At 35.6% G+C, this 20,507-nt stretch overlaps 1 protein-coding gene across 5 annotated transcripts in view; it reads right to left on the bottom strand.

The window, feature by feature from the left end:
* The window catches only part of pcbp4 (poly(rC) binding protein 4), a 96,986-nt gene that overhangs the window by 25,995 nt on the left and 50,484 nt on the right, over window positions 1–20,507 (bottom strand). For all 5 annotated transcript variants that reach the window (XM_048167083.1, XM_048167090.1, XM_048167097.1 and 2 more), the window contains exons 2-5: window positions 17,593–17,773; window positions 14,991–15,014; window positions 7,358–7,390; window positions 3,183–3,299 (exon numbers count right to left, since the gene is read on the bottom strand). In XM_048167083.1, coding sequence (XP_048023040.1) covers window positions 3,183–3,299; window positions 7,358–7,390; window positions 14,991–15,014; window positions 17,593–17,700 — 282 coding nt within the window. In that variant the 5' untranslated portion in view covers window positions 17,701–17,773. The remainder of the gene's footprint in view (window positions 1–3,182; window positions 3,300–7,357; window positions 7,391–14,990; window positions 15,015–17,592; window positions 17,774–20,507) is intronic.

Here is a 20,507-nt window from a genome sequence, read left to right as displayed (position 1 = left end):
GAGCTCTGAGAGCCCCCTAGTGGTCGGGAGCATTTCCGTTGTGTTCTGGCTTTATTCCGTTGTTTTGTGGCTTTATTTCATTGTGTTGTGGCTTTATTCCGTTGTGTTGTGGCTTTATTTCGTTGTGTTATGGCTTTATTTTGTTGTGTTGTGGCTTTATTTTGTTGTGTTGTGGCTTTATTTCATTGTGTTGTGGCTTTATTTCATTGTGTTGTGACTTTATTTCATTGTGTTGTGGCTTTATTTCATTGTGTTGTGGCTTTATTCTGTTGTGTTGTGGCTTTATTCTGTTGTGTTGTGGCTTTATTTCGTTGTGTTGTGGCTTTATTCTGTTGTGTTGTGGCTTTATTTCATTGTGTTGTGGTTTTATTTCGTTGTGTTGTGGCTTTATTTCATTGTGTTGTGGCTTTATTTCATTGTGTTGTGGCTTTATTTCGTTGTGTTGTGGCTTTATTCCGTTGTGTTGTGGCTTTATTCCGTTGTTTTGTGGCTTTATTCCGTTGTTTTGTGGCTTTATTCCGTTGTGTTGTGGCTTTATTCCGTTGTGTTGTGGCTTTATTCCGTTGTGTTGTGGCTTTATTCCGTTGTTTTGTGGCTTTATTCCGTTGTGTTGTGGCTTTATTCCGTTGTGTTGTGGCTTTATTCCGTTGTGTTGTGGCTTTATTTCGTTGTGTTGTGGCTTTATTCCGTTGTGTTGTGGCTTTATTCCGTTGTGTTGTGGCTTTATTCCGTTGTGTTGTGGCTTTATTCCGTTGTGTTGTGGCTTTATTTCGTTGTGTTGTGGCTTTATTCCGTTGTGTTGTGGCTTTATTCCGTTGTGTTGTGGCTTTATTCCGTTGTGTTGTGGCTTTATTTCGTTGTGTTGTGGCTTTATTCCATTGTGTTGTGGCTTTATTTCGTTGTGTTGTGGCTTTATTTCGTTGTGTTGTGGCTTTATTTCGTTGTGTTCTGGCTCGATTTCGTTGTGTTGTGAACTTATGTTTGCTTTTTTAATTTTGTTGTGTTGTGCACTACTGGGCCACCGCAGGATACGGATCTCAAGCATTAAAAAAAATATATATTTATCATGGCAAATTACTGGTGTGAATGCATTTATTTTTCTATTTACTATTAGGCCTATTTACTTTTTAAATTTTAAACTGGATTTCTATAACTGTCAATACATACATATAAAAATGTATAAACTTCAAAATATATTTAACAACATTACATAAATATTATAATATTAATAATACTAAATTTTACTTCATCAAATGCATCGTTTCATGGAATGAAAATTGCAGAAATGTTTGCACATAAGAACCTTGTGCAGTTATTAGTGACATTTTTGGCATCCAGACTTTCACAGTCTTCTCCCTAAGACCCACAATTCTCTGTCTATTCTGTCATATATCATCCAAAACTGAGACATGGCCTTTAGAAGTTATCCGTGTTCTCAGCTGACTGCAAGAGCAGGCGAAAACATTCAGGATCAAAGCCGGGCCAAACCTCAACAGAGCTTCTTGTAAAATTCAACCAGTAATGCACATGATATTCTCCGCATAAATGAACCCCGCCACCTCAGGGGTTTCTATGGTGACTCTTCGGTTATGGATAGGGATACGGGCTTGTGCAGTGGACAGGGAGAGGGAGATTCCTAACAGATGTTTAATGAATGGCTCCCTCCCTGCTATGAAAGGATATCAAATACATAATGGATTTAGCAGGAGTGAGAAGATTCATTATTACTTGGTGGGTGTAGAGCTCACATGCTTCAGGCAGACAGACACACCTCATTGACTGGCAGTTATATAACTCTACTGATGCTATTAATAAAAATATGAATGTGTGACTCATCTATATGTATGTTTCTATAAACGACTGTGTGTTTTCAGATTTGCATTTGGTTCTTTATGCATTTAATTTTTTTTTTTTTTTTTTTTTTTTTTTTACAATTTCCTCCAAATGTACTTCACAAGAGAGTCGAATTCCAGCGTGTGATCTCCGTAAGCTCAGGCGAGAGAATTGACATAAGCGCAGAGGATAGAGCAAAACAAAACGCCGGTCATGAATTCAAGTCTAAAACGAGAAGTTTTAAAGAAAAATGTTGGAGGATTTCAATATAAGAGAAGAGGAGCTACGTCATACATCAGGTCAGAGGTCACCCTTCCGCCAGATCTCGACTCACTCGTGAACACGCGGACGGTCGCTACTGGAAGCTAGTGATTACAGTGTATAAAGTTATAAATATGGATATTTTGCTTACAAAAACCCATCGCTTTGCCTTTATTATGGGCTTTTTTGGGCTTCACTCCATTCACTCCCATTATAAAGCTTATAAGAGCGAGAATATTTTTTAATATAACTCTGATTGTGTTTGGCTGAAAGAAGAACGTCATATACAGCTAGGATGGCTTGAGGGTGAGTAAATTATGGGATAATTTTCATTTTTTTTAACTCTTTAAGACTGCCATTGCTCTGCAAAACGGATCCCGACCCCTAAACTCAACGTTAACATTGCTGTCAGGAAAGAAATTATTTGAAGTATATGACACACATCAGCTTCAAATGTTTTTATTTTTGTAGTCCCATCGCATTCTGGGACGTCAAGCATGTTTTTTTTTTTTCTTCAGAGAGCTGTTTGTCTCTTTTTAGCATTCGTTCACTGGCATCACCAAGGGAACGTAATGTGTAGGGGTTCAAATTACATTTCTGATTCTACCCTACAACAGATAGGAACCCCACTGATATGGGATATAAGAAAACTACCCACGACTGTTTCATCCAGCTGTTCTCACAAACCATGTCTCAAAAATTGCTGAAATTCCAACACACAGAGTTCGAAAGTGTTCATCCTAACAGCTTTATTGCTGCAAATCGACCAAAAATCATCCATTTTCAGCGCAAGTCATTATTTGCAGAGACTCTTGACGATGCAACAAAGTTGAGTAGATTATACATAGCGTTAAGTAATTATACATTGGGATAAAAATATCCCTTTTTTTCAAATAATTTTATTTGTTATTTAAAATAAAGATCCACAATAAGTACAAGTTGTAATGAAGCAAATAAGGTCATTTTTTTCATGGAAAGTATTGGGAACCTTTCCCCAATGTTGGCACATTAACATGCATGCTTATGTTATATTTTATGGTTATTGCTCTGCGTGATTGTATATGCAAGAGCAGTTTTCTAGTACTTACCTCTTCCAGTTTGATTGTGATCATAGTGAAGGCTCTAAACACACATTCTGTGGCGCCCGTGATGGTGATGATTCTCTCTGGGCATGAGCCTTCTGAGATGTTGATACGTGCACTGCTCTGTATGGACAGAATAGTACATAAATAAATGGGATGTACACTGAAAAAAAATGGTGTAGGAAAAATTTTCACTCAGAAATGGCTAGACATTTCACATAATTACAAGAATTGGCAAATAACACACTGAATTAAACATAAAAATCTGAAGTACAAAGACTGAAATCATATTTCCTTACATACTACAATAACCTTTGATTTCCTTACAACCTTGAAAAATCTAAGTTTTGCTCAAATACATAGGTGAAGCTGTGGCCTTTATTTTATTTTAACCTCTATATAAATGAAATATGCAGAAGGTTTGTGTGTGTGTGTGTGTGTGTGTGTGTGTGCTTGTTTTCATGATTTGTATAATGACATGGGTATTACATTGGTATTATGACGTAAACATGTTTCATGAGGACATTGCATGAGTCCTCATATTTAAAATAGCTTTAAAAAATAATAATGTTTTATTAACAATGTAATAAATGCACAATGTTTTCTGGGTAGGTTTAGGAGTAGGGGTAGTGTAGGGGGATAGGATGTACAGTTTGTACAGTATAAAAACCATTATGCCTATGGATCATCCTCACTTTGATAGCAAAACAAACCTGTGTGTGCGTGCGTGCACATTTTTGTGACATATTAGGACACAAATTTGTATAATGACATGGGTATGACATAGGTATTACAAGGAGAGTGTGACTTATGAGGACATTACCCCATATCCCCATTTTTCAAAAGGCTTATAAATCATACAGAATGAGTTTTTGAGAAAGTAAAAATGTGCACAGTTTCCTGTGATGGGTAGGCTTAGGGGTAGGGGTAGTGTAGGGGGGTAGAATATGTGGTTTGTACAGTATAAAAACCATTACGCCTATGGAATGTCCCCACAATTCACAAAAACAAACCTGTGTGTGTGTGTTTTGAAGGAGCTTTTAAATTATGTGTCTTATAAAAGATGTCTGGACTTATGTGCATTTTTGTGTGTGCATTTTTAAAGGTTCCCTAGATTATGTTTTTAAAAGATGTAATATAAGTCTAAGGTGTCCCCTGAATGTGTCTGTGAAGTTTCAGCTCAAAATACCCCATAGATTTTTTTAACTGCCTATTTTGGGGCATCATTATAAACGCGCCAATTTTATGCTGCGGCCCCTTTAAATCCCGTGCTCTCCGCCCACAGAGCTCGCGCTTGCCTTAAACAGTGCCTTAACAAAGTTTACACAGCTAATATAACCCTCAAAATGGATCTTTACAAAGTGTTCGTCATGCATGCGGCATGCATGCGTCGGATTATACTTTAACCACATTTAACAGTACATTAGCAACATGCTAATGAAACATTTAGAAAGACAGTTTACAAATATCACTAAAAATATCATGTTATCATGGATCATGTCAGTTATTATTGCTCCATCTGCCATTTTTCACTATTGTTCTTGCTTGCTTACCTAGTCTGATGATTTGGTTGTGCACATCCAGACGTTAATACTGGCTGCCCTTGTCTAATGCCTTTTATAATGTTGGAAACATGAGCTGGCATATGCAAATATTGGGGGCGTACATATTAATGATCCCGACTGTTACGTAATAGTCAGTGTTATGTTGAGATTCGCCTGTTCTTCAGAGGTCTATTAAACAAATGAGATTTATATAAGAAGGAGGAAACAATGGAGTTTGAGACTCACTGTATGTCATTTCCATGTACTGAACTCTTGTTATTTAACTATGCCAAGATAAATTCAATTTTTCATTCGAGGGCACCTTTAAGCACATAAAATTTTTAATAAAAATGTATTTTCTTTTTATATTAGGTAGGACGCCAGTAGTACTTAAACCACTAACTGTTATTTTACACTGCAAGTTGGCAAAAACACCTTAATCCTTAATGATGGTGCGCTAGGCAACGCAACAAGAAATTTAGTTTTAGTCTTGGTATTCAACGTTATGAAAAAATAATATACTACAACATATTCCTATCCAGACAGGATTAGATTTCTCAGAGGATGCTCAAGAAAATAGTAGTCAATTTGTTCTGTATTTATTTTTTACCAGGGTTGTGTGAGAAAAACACAGGCGAGTTCGATTCGGATGGGATTAAACTCAAAGTACGTCTATGAAACACAAATTTACCTGACCTCCTCAGGGAAACTAGCTCCACCCGCATAGGCCTCATGTAAGGTGTGCATATCGCATGTGTTCGGCCTAAAAGTGTGGATGTCTCCAGCAGAGATCTGGACTGGGCTGAATGATTCATTTTTCTACAGGGCTCTGACTGTCAGCTTCACTTAAATTGATCTCTCTATCAATCAGACACAAATGCGCGCAAATGCAACTGAGTTTAGTCAACGGTATCATGTACATCATAATCAGATATTTTATGCAATTTATGTATAATAATCAGTATATATTATTATTTATAAAATGTATTGGTATTTATATCAATACTAAATGTATGCAGTAATAAACAGAGTTTACTGTAGTTTCTGGAAAATAATACTTTTTTTTTTTTTATCACATAACAGTATATAATGCAATTAACATCTAGCACACAAAACATGTTAGCGCATATATTTGGATTTAAGCCAGGTGAGAGCTGTACGTAAGCCCTAGTTTATTTCCCACATGACTGCAGTTTTAGTTTCGCTTTAAATAAATTTGTTTAGGCTTGGCATTTATAATAATTGTTGTTCACTAGAATTTATGTTTGTTTTATACTTATATTTTTCATTCCTATTCTGAATACAGTTACATTTAAAGGAATTGTTTTGTAGCAAGGTGACCTAAAACAAATGTTATAGTGTTAATAATGTTTGTAAATGTTTAATTTTATTTACCCGCATTTTACTTTATTTCTGAATGTAATAATAAATTGTGACTTATACACCGATGCAACTTATGTATCTGTATTTTTGTTGTTGTCTTTCTCTTAACAATGCAATTTTGACCCAGTGTGACTTAAAGTATAGTTCAGGTTTGACTTATTTTAAAGAATATATGGTAGTAGAAAGCAAAATGTATTCTTAGAAATATTTTTTATAGATGCAACTTACCCCAAAAATGACAGTTTTGTCATCTTTAACTCGCCCTCATGTCATTCCAAACCTATTTCTTCAGAAGATTTGGAATATAGTGCACTTTTCTTGTGCTTTTTGAGCTTCAAAGTCCCTGATAACTATATGTTTTTGTTGTATGGAATAAAGCAGTGTGAACATTCTTCAAAATATCTCCTTTTGCATTCCATATATGAAAGAAAATCATTTGGAATTTGTGTGACAAGAGGCGAGTACATGATGACAGACTTTTTTTTTTCAGGAAGAGCTATTCCCAATCCATAATAATAGCACTGAACAGCAGGGAAAAACATCAAATTGCAATATCTTCTGTTTATGACATCTATCGGGCCCAGGATTGACCCCTAATGCAAGTCCCAACTAATGCAATAGAAAATGCCTCATGTGCAGGCTTGTGTTCACATTTGCCACCCTCAAACCCTTAATTAGGTTGAAAAAACCAAACATTTTATGTCATTTTATGTTGTTAGAATGCAAAAACCATTAGATAAGGGTGCAAGCAAGCTAGAGAATAAGAGTCAATGTGTGCTTCTGTTAGCTGATGAAGAATTTCTACTGATCATCAGTATTAGAAAAAAAAAAAAAAAAATTCTCAGAGGAACATGCTCACCCACGCCTGGGTTTTTCTCCCTGGTAACCCATTTAAATCTTTATCCGGAAGCTATTGTTATTAGCAGCTACCTTGAAAATACCAACGCATTCATATCAAACTAATGAATTTGTGTTCGCTGCATGTGCGCTGCCATGCGCCCTTGAGATGAAAGGCTTCATTTAAATATTCATGTCTTCTGCAGTCTTTCAGCTTTAAAGTGGCAGACATCAACATGTTTTGAGGACATATATGGGAAATAAGGGTGTTTCTGTGTCTTTTTTTCCAGTGTAAAACCACATTTATGTATACAATTCCATGTGGTGCTAGCTTCAAAGGAATGCCTTCAGTTCTACATGCATGATGCATGCTGAGAAGCTGAGAAAGACAACATCTATGAGTAGCATGTGGCTTACCTCCTCTCGTATCCTTTTCACCGTCTCTCCTTTCTGTAGGGGAAGAAAAAAGAGGATCATAAAGCACTCATTGCCTTTGTTTCATGTTTGTTTGCGTGATATGTTGTTTTCCCAGAGTGACTGTCTTTCACTATAGCTTATAGCAGAGGATAAAGTGAGTTTGACTAGTTGAACAGATAGCTGAAATTAATATCAATTCTGCTTCACTACACAGCAATATGGCATCTGCATGCATAGGCCTCGGGGGAACAGGTTTTTCAATCGAAGGCCCTGCAATTGGACTGACTAGGGAATCAATAGTCCATGAATCACTTAGATAGCCTCAGATAGTGTCTCGCTATCTCAGACACAGAAGCTAACGTGTGCGGCGTAGTCATGACTGCAGATCCGAAGACCTGCTTTATCACGCTTGATTGGCATTTCATTGTTTTTAGATGGGCTAAAAGGATGATTGGATGTGTCATAACAGAGGTGAAGTGGGGCTTGGGTGGTTTTAATTTATCAAGGAAATTGACATTTCAGATGAGACGTTTTCAAGACCACCCATCTTAGAAATCTACCCTTAATGCCAATACAAATTTCATGTCACAAAATTCTTTTAAACTTCAAACTAGGATGCATGTAGCCACGTTTGCAGATGCTTATTCAATAAGCTAAATATAACCTAAGCACTCTTTTTCAGAGATGACAACATATTTAAATTAAATGAACATTTTAAATTAAAATAAACATTTAAATGCGGGAGTGAATCCCCTAAATTATCGTTACATGTGTGTACGGAACACGACTCATTCTCGAAAATGCGATGATTGACAGCTTGAAAACCATAGTGACGTTCTAGCGTGTTTGGTATCCGTTATCGTGACCAAAGTAATATTAAAGTGACAAAACACTCGTTATTTTCAGCAATTTAACTAAACACACTAACACAGTCGACGGAGGCGTCGTGTTTTGTTTATGCTTGTAACGCCAGTTTTACACAGTGCGCTGCACTCATTCTGTGTTGCCATGGTCACTCATTATAAGCTTGTTGTTTAAGCTCGCCTCATAAAGCAAACGGGTTTATGGAGTTATTAAAGTGAGCAGACATGAATCGCGATTTTCAGCATAAAGCATTTGGATAGGCTTGTGCTTTCCCTGTGATTTGCCGCGCATACACGAGAGACAAACGTTACACCGGTGCACGTAAACGTCATTAACAACTAGTTGTTCAGTTCGGTTCCGTACACACTGCATAGAATTTCTGTAAATGCGGTTGTCACTACCTGTATTTTTCGGGAGTAAATACGGTTGTAGAATGCGGTTGTCACTCCCGTATTTTACTGAAATGTGTGTGTACAGAACGCGATTAAGCACTAAAAGGTGAACTGACAACCGAATTTAGCTGCAGTATGTACGTGGCCAATGTTACAATGTTGTACAGTTGCGTATACTTGTGTGTTGATAGTTTGGCCAATGAAACTTATATAACAAATAAAATATATATATATATATATATATATATATGCAAATTACGCAACTGTACAACATTGTAACAGAGTAAGTGTACTTCACTTCTTCTGCATCCTTGTTTTTGTTCAATTCAAATGAAATATGTTGTCAGCTCTGATATATATCTATATATATATATAGGTTATTAAAGTATTACCTTTTTAAATAGGTTTATATATATATATATATATATATATATATATATATATATATATATATATATATATACATATATATATATATATATATATATATATATATATATATATATATATATATATATATATATATATATATATATATATATATATATATATATATATATATATATATATAGTTTGTTTCCATGAAATGAAGACAGCTTAAAATGACAAGAAATTGTATTGTGCCATATCAGGTAATGTCATTTCTTATTCTTATTCTTATTTTAGTCCCTCTTTTTACTGGGATTGTTTCAAATTTTAGAATTTTTTTAACCTTATACCTGTCATTCAGATGACCAAGAACATCTTAATTTTAGAGGGTGATCACCTGCCAATTTTACAAGAGAGGTATTAAAAGAAGAGCTTTGTCCAGAATACAATAGGATAACAATGAAAAAAAAACCTGGAAGGCCATTTAAAAAATCATTTTTACATTTCTTATGAAATTAATGACAGTAACAGGACTGACGCCATGGTTACAGGACTGACCAGAGTAACAGGGATGACAGGACATATTTTTTGGCATACACTGCACATATATGTTTACATAATATCGCATAGTTTTACCTTTTTAAATTGCATGATATTGTTTTGCACTTACTTGGCATAGTTGTATTAGTAAAGCAAATTACATTTCTAAGAGATCTAATGTTTTAAGCATATTATAATTAGACTCATGCGTCCATCTGTTTGTCTGTGTCAGTGTGCCCCCTCAAAGAACTTAAAATATACTGATCTGCTTCAATTATTAGGCAAGAAAGATGATCAGATCTTGGTCTTCCTATGATATCTGAAACCAAACCAAGATCTTGATGCTGAAATTTGGTTTCGCTTTCTTGAACCTTGCAGGATTGGGGCGAGGGTCTGCAGTCAGCATTATTGACAATGAGTTGTGGAAAAAATAGTTTTATTGAGACTGATCACTGGAGGTGTGGACAGGCTGCTGAGTGGAACTGATGCTCATATGCCACCCACACTGAATAATATAGGCATTAGCTCAATAGGCTACTACACCCAGGATAACCTTTTAAAATGTTTGCATTTTACATAGATAAACTTTAAAATCAGTTTGGCTAAGGTGACACTTAATCTATGTCATCCTTGTTACCCACATGTCAAGATCTGTTACTCTGGAAAAGTAACAGGTTTGACAATTTCAAGCTACTTTGCTATTTGCAAGCTAATAGACCAGAGTTGCGTCCCAAATGATGCACTATACACTATGCACTTATACACTATGTACTTATGCTTATGTACTCACCCATGTAGTGTATGAATTTTATTAGTTTATTTTGTCATTCAACATCGGAGTCTGATCCCCCCTCCCCCTCCACGACGTAATTAAAGCTGCGACAGTTGAGTGTCCAACATTCCACACTTCGTTTTTTTCTGTTAATTTAGTGCATCATGAATCCTGGTTGAGAGATGATGTAACTTCCTGGAAGTGATGTCACTGGAATATACCATTATTTTACTTTTTTTTTTGGCGAGGGTAACAGGGCTGACATGAAATCAGTGGACACCGATTACATCATTTATATTTCATAAAAAAAATAATGTATACTTATGCCAAAATATTGCTTAACAATAGGACTATATATAGAGCAATATGCAAATATGATGTTTGTATCATTTTGTCCTCAATTTGCAAATTAAAGTCCTGCTGAAAAAGAACAATCATAGCAAGGGACAGGCCAAAAACCTTACCCTTATCAGCATAAATGCAATTTTAATTATTTAAAATAATATTTAATTGACTTTAATTTGATGTAATAAAGGCAAAAAGGCACCGATTTCATGGAATGACCCATAGACATATTTAAAAAAAAAATAATAATATATATATATATATATATATATATATATATATATATATATATATATGAAACACAATAAAATTTCTAAAACTTTAACAAAATATAAACTAAAATGAAAAATATAAGAACAAATATTAAAAAAATGAATTAATATAATATAAACTATAATAGTATCTCATTGATACTAAAATCGAACTTAAGTTTTTCATAATTGTGTACATTATAGTTAACTAAAATGTATTTTTTGTTAGCTAAATTCAGCAAAATCTATGACTATAACTTTTTTTTAATAGTTTTCATGCATAACATTAATTAAAAATGTAGAAATTTCAATTCATTGCAACAACCTATGCAAGAACGTTTTACGAACAAAGAAGCTAGCATGAACAAAGAAATTTGTTCTGCTTGTGTTTTATGAATGACGCCCACTGAATGACTCTACATCCATCATTGAAGGCCTCTTTTTTATGTCAAATGAAACATCGTCCACTGTGGCCAAGCTCTTTTTCTCTTTATAATACACAATTCACCTTCATTTCTTTCTCCTGAAGATGCGTTATGAATAGTAATCGACTCTAGATAGCCCTCCCCCACGAATATCTCCAATGAAGATTTGTGATGGAGAACCACCGGTAACAGCAGAGATTTAGTCTAGGACTGTGTTTAATCTATGTCCGGGAAACCATGCCTTGGTATATTGATTTCACAGTGAGGAGATATACACCACAGCCCTTCATTCATTTATTATGCTTCAGAGAAAAACAAGAGAGGGAAAAAGAAGACAACAGAGGGTGTCAAAGTCATCATTTATCTGATCTTATACTGGAAGGTGATTAAGCATTACATGATCATCATTCCATAAATGTCACCCAAAAGCCTTGGGACAGCTACATGTGATTTCAATCCGCGATGAGAGAACATATTATTTAAATTAGGCCAATGATACGACTAACTGTGGAATAAATTAATGCATCAAACAGATGAGGGCTTTTTAACTTTTTCTTTTTGATACAGCAGTGTTACACTTTGATTTAGGAAATTTGCCAGTACTGGGAACTACAGCCAGAAAGACACTTTACACAAGTATTGATGCAAACACGAATGCCTGGCCAACAAACTGAAACAATGCATAACCTTAGTACTCAAAGGGCGATAGAGTTATCAATGTGTTATCAATGATAGTAGTTGATCTGAAATAAAAAACTCACTAGTAGAATATAATTTAAGAGTTAACGACAACTACAGTGCCCCTTGTGGCAACGCTGAAAATGAAACACACACAATGAGCTACGCTAACTCAATTTTTTTGTTTCGCTGCATTTCCAAAATATGAAATCGAGTTTGCGTAGCAAGGAACGTTTACTCACAATTTGTACCTATTGTTCATTGGCGAAATGTTGGCAAAATCGTATAAATTCATATAACTTCATTTTCGTACAATCTGGTTACGCCCCTCTGATGGTTAGATTTAAGGGTGGACCTTCATGCATAAGTGTTTTGCTCTGCCATGATAGTAACTGATCTGAAATCAAAAACTGACTTAGAATATAAATTAAAGGGTTAGTTCACGTAAAAATGAAAATTCTGTCATTAATTACTCAACTTCATGTTGTTCCAAACCCGTAAGACTTTCATTCATTTTCGGAACACAAATTAAGATAGTTTTGATGAAATCCGAGAGCTCTCTGACTCCTCCATAGACCAATTTAATCTAACTCCAATTTAATTACCACTGTCAAGGCCCAGAAAGGTAGTAAAATAGTCCATGTCACTACAGTGGTTCAACCGAGAAATTGTTGAATAAAGTCGTTATTTTTGTTTTGTTTTTGCACACAAAAAGTATCTTTGTCGCTTCATAAAATTAAGGTTTGACCACTGCAGTCATGTAGACTATTTTAACAATGTCTTTAGTACCTTTCTGGGCCTTGACAGTGGTGATTAAATGGCTTTCTATGGAGGTAGAGAGCTCTCGGATTTAATTTGTGTTCTGAAGATGAACGAAGGTCTTACGGGTGTGGAACGACATGAGGGTGAGTAATTAATGACAGAATTTTCGGATGAACTAACCCTTTAAGCTAACGAAAACTATAGCGCCGCTGCTGGCAATGCTGAAAATGAAACGCACACAATTTTTTTTTTGCATTTCCAAACGGGTCTGAATGCTATATGAATTTGAGTTTGTGTATTAAGGAACATTTATTCAAGGGGCGAGAGTTATCAACATGTTATAATTCAGTTAGCTATGTATTATCATGTTGACAGTTTAACTAATTTTAGCAAACTTACTCAGCCAAATTATCTTTAAACTCTTGTTCTGCCATGATAGTAGTTGATCTGAAGTCAAAAACTTCAGTAGAATATTTAAATCAACTTAACGACAACAATAGCGCCCCTTGTGGCAACGCAAAAATAAAACACACGCTGAGCTACGCAATCATGAGTTTGTTGTTTCTCTGCCTTCCCAAAAGTGTCATAACACAATATGAAATCAAGTTTGCAGTTATCAACGTGTTATAATTCAGTTAGCTACCTATAAACATGTTGACGGTTTAACTAACTTTCAGCAAAATTATTTAAACAGTTGTTCTGCCATGATAGTGGTTGATCTGAAATCAAAAACTGACTGTAGTATAACATAATTTACGCTAACAACAACTATACCACCCCTTGTGGCAATGCTGAAAATTAAACATCAAGTTTGCCGGTCCCACTTTATATTAAGTGGCCTTAACTACTATGTATTTACATCAAAAACTAAGTACAATGTACTTATTGGGTTCATATTGAGTTGCAAAACACTTTTGCAGCTATTGAGGTGGGATACGGGTAAGGTTAGGGAAAGCTTTGGTGGTATGGGTAGGTTTAAGGGTAGGGGTAAGGTGTAAGGGATGGGTCAACAGTGTAATTATAAATGTAATTACAGAAATTAATTACAGATGTAATTACATGCAGGTGTTTTTAAAATATAAGTACAATGTAAAAACATGTATGTACACAATAAGTGAATTGTATCAAATGATTCATTTAAATGTAAGTACACAGTAGTTAAGGCCACTTAATATAAAGTGGGTCCAGTTTGCCTAACTAGGAACAAGGAACTCAAGGGGGCGATAGAGTTCACAAATGATTTAGTTGGCTACGTATAAATCTATAGCGCCACTTGTGGCAGAGCTGATAATGAAACGAACAGGATGAGCTACCCAAACACAATCTTTTGGACTGACGCTGCCTTCCCAAAATTATCAGAACACCATATGAAATCGAGTTTGCGTGGCAATGAAAATTTGCATTTTGGCACTACTTGTTGCAGCTAGACTCTATTGTATTGGTCAATGAGATCCCTGCAACAGGAAGTGCAGCCAAGCTTGTTCTTGATTTGTTCTTTGGATGTTTTAATCTCTAAATACCACTTTTAGGACATTGCAACATACTTTATTTACTTGTCAATTCTTTTAGTGCTAGACAAAAGTGTGCAGTGTGTTTTCGAGAAGACGTATTTTCAGCAACGGAGACCCCTGTGGAGCTCAGAGTGGTCTGCCTCTTGTCCTGAGGCCAAACTCTGGCAAAGGCCCAGAGACCTATTAGCAGGCCAGTTCTGAAGAGAGCTTTGTCTCACAAGAGATTTATTTAGAGCCAAAGAAATGCCAACAACTGTGTATTTGTCTGGGTATGTGTTTTGTAGCTCCAGGACCTAGAGTTGGCCAAAATAGGAGAAAAAAAAAAAAAAATCCCACAAAAATCATCTCATCAGTAGCTGACACAATGTTTACTAATCTCTGAGAGATTGTGCCATGTTCAGACAATTGCACTTGCTCTGGGGATAAACAGAGCTAGCTGTAGAATTTAACAATGTAATATATCCAGATCATTAATACATATGATGCACGACTCATCGCATTTAACAAACCATTTGCTAGGAAACATCAAGTCTTGTAGTGATAGATTCTGTATGTTTTCTAATCTGGGCTTTTGGACTGTAACCTAAAGGTTTGTGAGAAAGATTGCAAGAACAATCTAATACAGAGGAAAAAACAAACCCAATAGTGACAAAAATCTCAAGATGCATCCACCAAATTTAATAAGTCAACAGCAGGGACAACAGGAACAAAGAGATTCGCTCACCTTGCCTATGATGCTCCCGACCTCCTGTGAAAAGAGAAACAAAGCAAATGTCAGCTTATTGATTACCAAGCTCACTCCCTGCTCATCTGTCTGTGGGTTTTGATGAGGTAGGCTGGGTCTGGAGTATCCGTGCACTCGGGATCACATTGGAACCATATTAGTTCAGAGCCCTCCAGGCTGTGGAAGCACTCTGTCCCTTTTAAATGTCCCATCTCAGGTTTAAAGTGAACACAAATTGGTGTTCACAACCCATTTGATTTATGATGCTAAAAAGTGCAAAATTTAGGAATAAAGTCAGTGCATCTTTTGATCACATTTTATTTTGATTGAATATTAAAAAGCCATTTTTTTTCTTCTTTAGAGTAACATGCGCTGGTTAACTGTTCAAAATATGGGTCAATTTCATGTTGACTTTAGTTAAAGTATGCTTGACAAATGGGCATAAAAATCGCATCAAAGGCTACGAAAGTGCAATGCACATTTTAAAAATGATTGTCAAGTGGCTCAACACTCTCTTATTACAATTTGTAACTATTTTAGGTTATGTTGAATTGGTGGCAAATTCGTACAAGCTCATTCATATGTTTTTATACGATCTGGTTATGACCCACTGACAGTTAGGTATCGGGTGGACCTTCATGCACTCTTAAAACCATGTTTTTCTTATTGTGAAGATGAAGAACATTTTAAAGTCTTCCTGTAGTCAATAATTTTATCCCTTAAAACTCATCTTTGATCACCAAAATTACATATTTATATGTTAAAAAAAAATCTAAATGCCTTAAATAGCTTGAATGTAACTCTACACCCTTACCTCATTTAATATACACGGGTCTATGAATATGATAATTAGCCCCGCCTCCACTCACTTGCACAAGATCCACTCGGTCAACTTACTGAGGTAAACGCTGCATAATAGTATCGCTTTTTACAACGTCTGACACATAACGTTCATATGATTAGCGTTTTGCTTGACTATGTCAATAATGTGTTGCTAATGTTACACAAAATATGTTCATATTCACGAGTCAGACAGCTGCCTTCTAACAATCAGTATCCTTAGAAACGCTCTGAACAACTCAGAACATCAGTGGAGAAAGGCATGTAGTTCATCATAACATCGTAATGTGCATCATACACACGTCATATTGCTAAATCTACCTGATTTTTCATATCAACAGAAAAATATACTGGAATAACCTTCTTTTGAGACTCCCTTGCGTGGTCAGTTAATGATATGCAAAAGCCCGCTGACGATGACGTGATTGGTTACAAGGTAGTTTGTGACGTCAGAAACACCAGCGATTTCAAACTGCAGGTTTGAGACTGTCTTTGGTTTACTGCAGTTTTAAAGTGAAAATACTCAAAAGTGAAAATACTTAAAGCATGTTAAAAACACCAGATAGACATATGAACAACATTAAAAACTTGGTTTTCTGTTCAAATCTATTTTACGAATTCCTACAAAATTGGTACCTCATATAACAGTTATGTTTTCCCATGAGATTGGGTTGGGTTGCTTTTGATTTATGAAGTGTTATAACTGGTTAGAGTGCAGAAAAAAGTTTGAAGAATGATGTCATGTACCACTTATTAATCCGTGACATCATGTACAAATATTTCTAGAAAAGTTTTCAGCAAGAATTTGTGTTTAAAGTGCCAAGAATGTAAGGTATCACTTAAGTCTTGAAGCATCCCTGTTTATCCTCATTGAAAGATCAAATCACAATCTGTTGATGGAGAATTAAGAGAACATAAATTGGCACATAAATCATATAAATGTGGCAGTTTATTAACGGTTCATTATGTTTTCATTGGTTTTTCATGACTGTTTTTAATGACTCATTCCTTTTTAGAGATATGCAAATGAGAAATATCAAGGAGTTTTAGGCATGTGGGAGGAAATCTGTCACTGGCAGCTGGCTGACAGTTAAATGAACATGTTGACAACACTGTATGACATGGCAATGAAATCTACAACCATTTGTTTACTAATAACTTCAATTCGAGTAGATTTAAAACATTTGGAAGAAGGAAAATGCATCAAAAGAATCTAGTTGCAAATAATCATAGCATGATTCTCAGTTTTTTCACTGAACGAACACATGGAAGAATTATCAAATTAACAATTTATACATTTATAATGTTTTCTAAATATATAATTTAAAATGTTTTGTTTATATACTGTGCATATTATATATATATATATATATATATATATATATATATACAGTATATATATATACAGTATATATGCACAGTATATAAACAAAATGTAAAAACCCACATTTTTGAGTGATGATGCAAACAAAGAGTTTGCGTTTTTATCCGATTCATTGAAACTCAGTTCAAAAAGCTGATTTGCCCAGGCAAAATCTCACTTCCCGATACTATCTGCATGCTGAGTTTAAATCAGAGATTGTGTTAAAACATCTCTGTATTAACAGGTTGAGCCACTGGGAGTAGGTGCGAAACGAGTCTACTGAAGTTTCAGTACAAAGCATCATCATTTTGAAATGTACCTTTAGATGTCAGGTTCCTACTCCCAGTATTGTCTTGCACTGAAAATACTAAATGTTTGTGGTGTCTATGTGCATTTTACCTTGCCGTGCATGAGCAGCCGGAGAGTTAGAGTGACATTCATGCCTCCATCTCCAAAATCCTGCTCACAGTTCATCCTGACGTGGGATTCAGACCCAGGGAGACGCATGAAAGATGCTCTACGGATGATGGAATGGGCAGGGAGGGGGGGGAAGCAGGACTCTCTCCTTCCACTCACCACTCTAGAACGACAACACACAAAACATACGTCAATAACTTAAAGTGCCCCTATTATGCCATTTTAAATGTTGCTCGTTTTGTTTTGAAGGTCTCCTATAATAGATTAAAATGCATCTATGGTCAAAAACACTTTAATTTTCTCATAACATACATTGCACATCACCTCATTTCTCAATGAGTTTGAAAACGGTTCATTCAAAGATTCTTTCTCTCTAATCCCCTCCTTTCCGAGAGCCTACTCTGCTCTGATTGGTCAGATGGCCCAGTCTGTTGTGAGTGGTCTAGTGATTGCCGGAAAAAAAAGAGCCCATTACCATATCTGAATTTAAGCTCTGGAACTTCCTCAGTGCTTTTATACACAGTGATACAAACACAAACAATGGCTTTCTGTATCAATTCCAGCATGAGTCCTCATCCTTTCGGAAGTGCATGCAAAGTGGATTCACAGCACTAAAAACAGTGTATTCTTGACATGTCGACAACACAATACAAACTGTCAACTACTTATATATTTATGGGTATTTTGCCTTCATTGGGACTTGAAAGGTTGGGTGGGATTGGGAAACGACCCCAACTTAGATTCAAACCGGTGTTGGTTTCTGTTTGCCTTGACGGGAGTCTGCGTGTCTCACAGCTGTAAATAAGACGATCTGTAATAGCCATGCCATCTGCTCTTATGTGCAAAGTATTCAGTTAAGTGAGGACAACCATGACATGAGAATCCAACAATGCCTCAGCAGATGAATGATGACAATGAGGTGTTCAATTACAGTGGCACCAAAGTCAGTATCACCAATTTAGCCAATCTCACAAAGCAGGAGAGGATGATTGTAAGTGCTTGCTGAAATTACCCCCACTGCATGCTCCACGTTTTTTGGTGAAGACCCAGAAGTGGAGTATGAGGTGATGCTGGTTTTGGCTTTTTTTTTTTTTTTTTTTTTTTTTTTAAAAGGAAATTGCAGGTTTTGTGCACCCATGAGAAAAAAACCCACAGACTTAGGCAGTGTGGTGTAAATAGCAGTGGTAAATATTCAAGAAAGCAAATCTGAAATTGTATCAAATGAGCCATAATAATTTTATATGCATTCTACAATCCCCATGCACATTTCAACAAGAGAGAAGGAAGAAGCCCTGTTTATACCTGGTATTAAGACGCATTTTTGTTGATCGGATCACAAGTGGACGACGCTAAATACAGGTGTAAAAGGTGTCTAAAACGTTTTGAGCTTGTCCACTTTCGAACACTTCCAGAGGTAGTCGAAAACGCATTCAACTGGATTGCTTTCGTAATGTAAACGCTCATGTGGTCGAATGTGTTCGAACTGCCACAAAAGACCACCTACTGACCTAAAATGTAAACATTATGGGAAGCGCACTACTTAAACGGGATTTAAAAACTTTGTTTTTCTGTCATCTCCGGTCACGTTCATATGTAAATCGCATGAGCTTATTTCATCCATTAGACTGAAAGGTCTGAAAAAGCCCATACATTTAGCAGGGTTTTTGCTGCATTGAAAATGTTTTGGTGGTTGCCAAAATACATTTTTGTTCCGCACAAAACAGCAGAGTTTTTGTTCATGAATCCTTTCATTATAACCAACAAAGTATAAACACAATGCCAATAAGAAATGCATTGCACAGCATAGACAGACAGGTTCATTGATTATAACTGAAGTTTTTGCAAGAGTGTAGCTTTGTGTACCTCGCTTTGTAACTGACAGCTTCAGTGAATATAATTCAGTGAATATATTTGCTCGCTTTCTGTATATAATATATATTTTTCATACTGCTAACTTCACATCACAAAGTTTCTGGATTGACAACCGTATTTACTGTAAATCCATGATTAAATCCGACAGACATTGATAGCCATAGCAATGGACGAAAAAACAACCTGATACTGTATGTCAAATGAGCTGTGTATTAAATAGAGTGTAAATGCACAATAAATAGGCCTGACACTTTTGATATGTAATGTGTAACAAAACAGTCACTCACTGACTTTTTACATTTAAATTTAGTTTTTCAAAAAAAAGTTCTAAGCACTTTGTTTTATGATCTGTCCTGACATTGATTTTTTTTTTTTTTTTTAAATCATGACTAAATGTTACAAAATGTTACATATTACAAAATGTTCCTTTGCATTTATTTTGTATTTATTGTCATTAGGGTAGGGTAGGGTACTTTGTACTCTGTGTGTGAATGACTGTTTGTCATCCGCCACCATAGATAACCAAAAACCCTCTTTTTCCACCCATAGACCCTCTCCTTGAGAGAAATCAGGACAGAAGTGGTCGAAAGTGGACAAAAGACCAGGTGGAAACGGGAATGTGTCTCCCTCGGCTACTTGTGATCCGATCAACCAAAAAAAGTGTAAACAGGGCCAAAGTCATGTGATGTGACCAATAAAGTCATGAGGTCAAAACAACACATAAAATACAATTAAATATACAAGAAATTATATTATAGAACCTTATGACTGTGTCAAGGTCAAAAATATCAGGCAAGGTTAGTTCAGGTTGTAAAATTTCATGTGGTGCACTCCCCACAAAATGTAATAATAGTTATGAATTACTAAATCATCATATTTGTTAAAAAAAAAAAAATAACTTGAAAAATATATGTAAAAACATTTTGAAAAACAATGATTAAGATGTGCACATCTATCTGTATTTTAGGTGGAAAATGTTATATACACCAGTGTTGTTATTGTTAACTATCGTTTTTGGTAACTGA

This window comes from Megalobrama amblycephala, linkage group LG2 (assembly GCF_018812025.1).
Source record: "Megalobrama amblycephala isolate DHTTF-2021 linkage group LG2, ASM1881202v1, whole genome shotgun sequence".
Taxonomy (NCBI): domain Eukaryota; kingdom Metazoa; phylum Chordata; class Actinopteri; order Cypriniformes; family Xenocyprididae; genus Megalobrama; species Megalobrama amblycephala.
The sequence above is the reverse complement of the archived record's forward strand: the minus strand, read 5'-3'. Positions and strand labels throughout refer to the sequence as shown.